The sequence below is a fragment of the Coloeus monedula genome (genome assembly GCF_965178545.1).
Source record: "Coloeus monedula genome assembly, chromosome: 23".
In the NCBI taxonomy this organism is placed as follows: domain Eukaryota; kingdom Metazoa; phylum Chordata; class Aves; order Passeriformes; family Corvidae; genus Coloeus; species Coloeus monedula.
In genome coordinates this window covers 1,080,307-1,087,802 of record NC_138803.1, presented here as the reverse complement: position 1 = coordinate 1,087,802, position 7,496 = coordinate 1,080,307, and the positions used below count along the sequence as shown (strand labels likewise).

The 7,496-nt window shown below is 54.6% G+C and overlaps 1 protein-coding gene across 1 annotated transcript; it reads left to right on the top strand.

The window, feature by feature from the left end:
- Positions 1-298: 298 nt before the first annotated feature.
- Positions 299-6,834, top strand: TMEM9 (transmembrane protein 9). The gene is made up of 6 exons (XM_082295992.1): positions 299-334; positions 2,684-2,785; positions 2,882-2,973; positions 3,413-3,521; positions 4,338-4,469; positions 5,773-6,834. Exons 2-6 carry the CDS (start codon positions 2,693-2,695, stop codon positions 5,920-5,922), a joined length of 576 nt encoding a protein of 191 aa, XP_082152118.1. The 5' UTR covers positions 299-334; positions 2,684-2,692; the 3' UTR covers positions 5,923-6,834.
- The last annotated feature ends 662 nt before the right edge of the window (positions 6,835-7,496 follow it).

Genomic DNA, 7,496 nt, shown 5'->3' with positions numbered 1-7,496 from the left:
GGGAGAAGGGGCTGAGAAGGAGCGGGACTATCACGCGGCTCAGCCCCAGGACGGAGCAGCACTGCCCCGCGCCGGGAGCCAGGCGGGAGCTGCCCGGGACATGTCCGCCGAAGGCCGCCGGCTACGGCGACGCCGCCCGAGCGCTCCCGCGGCGGATGAGAGCACCCGCGCCGCCGCCACCGCGTCCCCTCAGCCCGGCCAGGCTGCCTGCGTTCCGATTGGCCAGCGGTGCTGTCTGTCACCGAGCGTCACGCCCCGTAGCCAATGGGCGTGCGGGGAGGGCCGGGGCGGGGCCTGCAGGGCGGGGCCGCGCTCGGGCCGGAGCGAGGGGCAGGTAAGGGGCAGATACCGGGTAGGTACGGCCGGGGGGCCTGAGGGGGCCGGGCCCTGCTCCTGCTCCTGCTCCTGCTCCTGCTCCTGCTCCTGCTCCGCTCCCCGCACCCGGGGCGGGGCTGTGCGGGAGCCGGGGCTCGGGGGGCGGCGGCGGCCTGCACTGCCGGAGGCATCCCGGGAGGCCGGGCGGGAGCGGGAGGTGGAAGCCCCTGGAGGGACGAGGGAGCATCCAGACCTCCGGCGGGAATCGAGGGGTCCGGCCCTGCCCTGGGCCCGGGTCGGTGTCGGGGGTGGTTCGAGCACAGATCCGCGATGGGAAACGGGCCGAAGTCTTAGAAGGGCTCCAGGTGATGTTCACAGAATCATCCTAGAATGGTTTGGGTGGGAAGGGACCATAAAGCTCATCCAGTCCCAAACCCTGCCACGGGCAGGGACACCTTCCACGAGACCAGGCTGCTCCAAGCCCCGTGCAGCCTGGCCTTGGACACTTCCAGGGATGGGGAGGTTAAAGATGTGATTATTGGGCGCTCTCAGGGAGAAGGAGCACGGTGGGTGCAGCTGTGCTCTGGGCAGCCTTTTTTGTGGGGCTTCATCCTGAGAGCTGCCACACTCACTCACAGCACCCGAGAACTTCACCTTAACCACATACCCTCCACTGTGCTTACTGCGCTGACAGATTTTGGTCCAGATGCTGCTGCTGTTGGCCACATGGCTGGTGCGGGCTGGGTCTGGAAAAAATAGCTCTAAGGCATGTGTGCACATGTCCCTTTGCTGTCAAACTTGGAGATAAATATGCCGTAATTATCCTTTGTGTGGCTGAGGGTGTTCTGCAGTTCATGGTGCGTGAACTCTGCCCAGGTTCCAAGTTTTTGTTTATGGAATAATAGATCACGTGCTTTCCCCTACTATTATTAAAAGTGACATTCACGAGTTGTTCAGATATTTTGAACTTGGCTGAGAGGCTAAAACTGAATTCCAGGTACATACCCTATTGTTGTGATAAAAATTCAAACGAAAGTCCAGACCCACTTAATATGGGGAACGTGCATTGGGCAGCTCAGATCAGTCCTGTTCCCCAAATCTGTGATGAAGATCTGAGCCCCTGATGTCCAGGGGAATCTTCCTGGAAAGGACCATTGTTTGCGGAGATTTTTGAAACTGTGGTGCAAAACCTTACTAAGTCCTGGTACAAGGTGATGGGACTGGGACGCATTTTGAAAGTCTGGCAGTTTGTTAGAAGTCGCTGGTGTTTTGTTTAGATAAAGAAGAAAGGAACTTGGTGTTTGTAATCCATTATGTGAACTTAAGGTGCTGACATAAGATAAAGCAAAGGGTGACGGAATATTGCAGTGATTTAAATCCCAATGGAATCAGGTCAGGTGATGGAGTACAAGTACCTGGAGTGAGCTGTGGGATTACCTGGGAGCTGATTAATGATGGTGTAAATTCCCTTCCCCTTCCTCTGCTGAAGCAGCTCTTCTGTGCTGTCCCAAGGTCCCCAACACCTGCTCCACCTTTTTTCTCCGAGGGTGAACACCAGCCTGGCCAAGGCCAACTTGCCTTTTGTGGCACAGGGAATAAATTCATATCCTAACGGATTTGTGGAAGCACACGTCTCTGGAACAACTTTATCCACACACATGGGGGTTGGAAGGAGATGAGCTTTAGGGTCCCTTCCAGCCCAAACCATTCTTTGATATGTAGCAAAAGGTATTAATGAATTCACCAAGCTACCAGCTTGCAGTAATTTTAAAATCAGGATTTACTGAACAGGTATCTTGGGATAAAGGAGGTTTAGGAATTGGTTTGAAATACTTAGAAATATTCCATGCCTTTCCCATAGCTCGTGACAGGAAAATACATCATTCCCTTCAGCAGCAAGACTTCAAGTGTCACAAGATGAATGATTTACCATTCATGACCCTGCAGCAGGAAGGCCCCAGTGTACTGCTTTAGGTCACTCTTGCTCCATGCTTTTCCTGGTTCTGTGTCTTTTACTGAGCAAAACTGTCAGCACCAAAATATCTGTATCTGGGCTCTGGGGTAGTAAGAGAGGAACAGGAGGTTTTGTGCAAGTCCAGTTGTAGGGAAATCAGCAATATTTTTGCAGGATTGGGGTAGTTTGCACGTGTGGTTATACATGGTGGAAGCTCTTCTGACAGGAGTGTTCTTGGGATCTGTGTTAAATGTTTCCAAGAGTTTCTGGCTGTCATCAGCCATGATTCAGGAACAAATTTCTTCTTCCTGGGCAAAACAGAGGCAAGTGGGCCAAAATAAATCTCTTGACTACCTCGTTGTGGCTGCTTTCAGCTGAGATGCTCTATCCTGGATGTGAGTTTTGTTCTCTCAGGCTCCCAGGATGTTTGCCCAGAGCTCCCGGAACTCTGCGAGCCCCGTGCTGCTGCTGGTGCTGCTGGGCTGTGTCCTGTGTCCCCCAGCACAGGCCAGCAAGGTGGGTGACACCGAGCCGTGCGTGGAGCACAGCAGAGGTGGGGTGTGAGGGGACAGAGCTGTGTCCCCTCCTTCACATAGCTCCTGTGCCCTGCAGAGCTCCGAGGACATTCGCTGCAAGTGCATCTGCCCCCCGTACCGCAACATCAGCGGGCACATCTACAACAAGAATGTGTCCCAGAAGGACTGGTGAGTGAGTGGGAGCAGCCTCGGGGGTTGGTCCATGACAGCCAAGCTCTGGAGTTCCCAGCTAGTGCCGAGGAAGGGATTCCCTGCTTGTATGTTTGCAGAGGGAGCTGCTTTGGTGCGTGATGTTCAGCCCAGGCCAGGGGCATGTGTTAAACAGAAATTGAGGAATCTGGGATGATATGTTGACCCACTGCTCTTGGCAGATGTAGGGTGTGCCCTCCAATCCCCTCTACCTGGACTGGATCCCTGCAAAAGGTGCTGGGACAGTCTACCCCAGGGACTTTGGGCCAGCTAGGCTGTGAGGGGAGCTCTTAACACCAGATCAGTGTTATCAGCCTGACAGGAAAGCTGGGACACAGACAAAGTCACCCCAGTGTTCTTGCACAGAGTGCTGGTTTCACCTCGTGCTGCTGCTGATTGTGGTTTGTTTGTGCTGCAGCAACTGCCTGCACGTGGTGGAGCCCATGCCAGTGCCTGGGAATGATGTGGAGGCCTATTGCCTGCTCTGCGAGTGCAAGTACGAGGAGCGCAGCACCACCACCATCAAGGTACCTGAGCTCAGTCCCCTGCTGTGCCACACCAGCCATGGGGAACTGCAGTCACTGCCTGTGCCCTGCTCCCTGCCATGCCACAGCAGCCTAGGCACTGCCACACTGGTAGGTTCCGGGAGAAGAGCCCAGAAAGAGAAAACTGTCACAGCGAGTACATGGTGGCAGTGCCAGGGGCTCACTCTACAACTCTCTGAAAGGAGGCTGTAGCCAGGTGGGGGTTGGCCTCTTCTCCCAGGCAGCCAGTGATAGGACAAGAGGACATGGTCTTAAGCTGCACCAGGGGAGGTTTAGGTTGGACATTAGGAAGAATTTCTTCACAAAAAGGGTGTTGGATGCTGGAAGGGGCTGCCCAGGGAGGTGGTGGAGTCCCTGGAGGTGTTTAAGGAACAACTGGATGTGGCACTGAGTGCTCTGAGTGGGGTGTCAAGGTGGGGATTGGTCACACTTCTCCAACCTCAGTGATTCAGGGATTCTGTGACTTCTATGATTTCTGTGTCTGAACCAGGGGCACTCCTGGCAGTGAGGAGCTGTGTGGGAGCCCACTCCTCTTGCTGGGGACATGTGACAGTGCCAAGCATCTCTGACCAGGGCCCCATATGTGCAGAACACACCCTCAGTTGGCACAGTGAGAGCATCAGCACAGTTTGTGCAGTGATGGCACAACCTCGGCCTCCTGGCAAGAGCAAGAGACTCTTGTGAGCAAAATGAGAACCAGAGATCACACATCAGAGGCAGCTGAAAAGGACCTTCGTGACCTCTGTGGTGCTTATGTACGCTGCTGATCCTTTCCCCCTGTGCTGTCCTGAACTGCAGGTGATCATCATCATCTACCTGTCAGTGGTGGGGGCCCTGCTGCTGTACATGGCGTTCCTGGTGCTCGTGGACCCCCTGATCCGCAAGCCAGACCCCTACACCCAGCCCCTGCACAATGAGGAGGACAGCGAGGTGAGGGGGCAGGGGGTGCAGACAGGGGGGCAGGAGAATGGGGGACAGGAAAAGAGTGACCTCCTGCTTGTGTCCTCTGATCCAGTGAGGGACCAGCACTACTGCTTTGGGGGCACTTATACAGGTGAACATTTAGACTCAGATCTCTGCAGGTCATGCAGAAGCACAAGGAATATTTGAAGTTCTGTGTAACGAGCCCAAGGCAAGCCCTGCCCTCAGAGGCTGAGGGGGCTTTGTACCAACTGGCCTGAATTTGGTTTGTTCATCTAGAGGGAACCAAAAGTCAAACAGATCCTGTTTGTGCAGTGTTCCAGGTGGAGTTTTGTGGTTCTGAGCTTCCAAGGAAGGATGAGCTTCAGTGTTGGCCAAAACATCTTCTAGACACTTAAAACACCAGTCTCTGAGGTGCTCTTTGATCCTGCTCTGGGGCTGGGCCCTGAGTTGTATCCAGGCTGTTGTTCCTTGTGCTTCTCCCAGACTGCAATTCCATTCAGACCCCATCTTTTTGTGGGACACTGGCAAACAAATCATGGGCAAATGATTGGGACCCAGCAGCAAAGAGCGAGCCCCTCTCTCCCTCTTTCTCTCTTTGTCACACACCAATTTTTGGGGAGGACATATTTCTTGCTGCATAAAATTCATGCACTTGCAGCACTGGGTTGGACTGTCCTGTTTGCAGTTTGTTGTGAGTATAAACTATTTGGCTCAATTCTTTCATACTCTGATGTAAGTGAGGAGCAGCTGCTCCAGTGTTCACAGTCCAATCCATTGCCTCCCTCTGCTGAAAAAGGAGGTCCTGCCAGAGGAGATGAATTGTATCCCTAAGTCGTGGGTTTGCACCCTGCTCTGCAGCAATAATGCAGATCCAGATCCAGGTGCACATGGTAAATGCCTGGTGTTAGGTGAGGTTTATCTCACTCCAGGATGCTGGACTGTAAATCCTCTGGGATAGGCCTTGCTCCTGTGCCATGATGGATCTCCACCCCTCGTCAGCCTGGTTTTGGCAGGGGGATGTGGTTCACTTCAGCACTGTGGCTCCTTGCAGACTCCAGGAGTGGATTTCCAGCAGAGCTCTACACTTAGTGCAGTTCCTCTCCTGGGGACTTTTATATGGAGTCATGGGTGATCCCCAAGAGCAAGGACTTGGGGGCTGGTGTTGAGGAGCTCTGAAAAGGAGGTTCTTCATCAGAACAACTCAAACCTTGAATTGCTCTTTCAGGTGCAGTTTCTCCCCAAGTCAGCTGCCTCCCTCTGTGCGGGGCTGGGCACTGCCTGGTCTCCAGCCCCATTCCTTTCCTTGCAGGACACTCGCTCCCTGGCCGCAGTGCCCACCCCGGCTGGCGCCAGGGCCAACACGGTGCTGGAGCGGGTGGAGGGGGCGCAGCAGCGCTGGAAGCGGCAGGTGCAGGAGCAGAGGAAGACGGTGTTCGACCGGCACAAGATGCTGAGCTAGGCCCTGCTGGGCTCTGCCGCATCGGGACACCCTGGTGTTGGAACGGAACCTCCAGCCCTCCCTGATTCACCATCTCCACAGGGAGCCCCGAAGGCTTCTCTGGTCCCGTCCCCTGCCCTTCCCCTGCCCGGCCGTGCTGGCCCCTGGGCTACTGGCTGCCGTGTGGAGCTCGGCTGGACACGGGGCTCCATCAGCCCACCCCCAGCAGGGACAGAGGCTGGGAACAGAGGGCTGGGAGCTGGCTGAGTCTTCCTGGGATAAAAATAGTGGGAGAATTTTGATGTGGGATAAATTATGTGATGTTTCTTCAGGATGCAGCAGCCACCCACTCCTCCAGTATGCACTGATGCTCCCTGGGCATTGTGGTGCTGAGCCACATGTGCAGCACAGGAACAAAGGGGAGGGAGTTTCTGCCAGTGGGCACTGCTGCTTCCACTTATTCTGATGTAAATGGAGAGATTTCCATACCTCTGGAGTCTGTCCAGATTTACACCAGTGTAACTGAGACTCCAGCTTGTTTCTGGGCAGGTGACTATCACAAAACCTGTTAGCACCTACACCAGTAAGAGTCCAACAGGTAAAAGGCTGATTTACGTTTCTATCTTTTTGTGCTTTACCGTGGATAAAAACCTGCTGGCGTGAAACCTTTCCATTTGTACCCACACTGGTGACCCTTGGTGCTCTCCCAGGGTGGGCAGCAGCATTTGTGTCCAAGAGAACTGGGGCAAAGGCTCTCCTGGAGCACTGGAAACACCTGTCAGGGCCCTGGGAAGGGGACAGTTGTGCCACTCAGAACACTCCAAGAGCTCTGACCGGATTTGGGCTGTGTGGTGGAAGCTGGAGTGGTTCTGCCATGTGTACATTGATCCCACTGAGAACATTTGGAATGTTGGGGAGGTACCTCCATATAAAATGCAAACAAATATCTACTACCTGGATGGCTTTTTTTCAGGGGAAAAATCCCATCATGCCAGGTCTGGGGCTCTCCATCTGCCTGCCAGTGCCCAGCAGGTGAGCTGACGCCACCTCAAGCCAGAGCTGTGGTTATGGCACTGCAGGAGTGTCCCTGGCACTGCTCCCTGCTGACAGCAACTGTCCTGCTCCAGGAGAGCCAGGCTGGGAACATGGGCAGACCAGAGTCCTGCTTGGCACAGGTTAGTGACTTAACTTCTCCGGGCTATCCCATCGGAAAGCCGAGCAGATTGGAATTCTTCTTTTGCAGGAAGCTGAGAAGTGGTTGCTAAAAGCCTAACTGGGAGACATGCCAGTCACTGCCCTGTGTGCTGGGGCCAGCAGCTGCTAGTGGAGCACCCAGACCTCGAAGCTGACCCTGCCACACAAACCCAAACAGCAGCCTTTGGAATGTGTGTACCCCAGTTACCCTTCAGCACCTCACTGGGCTAAAAAGGACCCAGAGCTTTACATTATACCAGTCACATTTTCCTTGGCCCATCTTTGGTCCCTGGCGCTCAATTCTGGGTCTTTCTCCCCTTTGTAGAAGAAGCCCCATCTTGCCTGTCCTTCCCTCTCTCTGTGAATCCCGCATGGACACGAGCTGTGGTCCCTGGGAACTG

Bases quoted from the DNA above. Each gene is read 5' to 3' on its own strand.
- TMEM9 (XM_082295992.1), top strand. From the start codon at position 2,693: ATGTTTGCCCAGAGCTCCCGGAACTCTGCGAGCCCCGTGCTGCTGCTG. The intron at 2,786-2,881 runs GTGGGTGACACC...TGTGCCCTGCAG, and splicing joins CCCCAGCACAGGCCAGCAAG to AGCTCCGAGGACATTCGCTG. The intron at 4,470-5,772 runs GTGAGGGGGCAG...CTTTCCTTGCAG, and splicing joins ACAATGAGGAGGACAGCGAG to GACACTCGCTCCCTGGCCGC.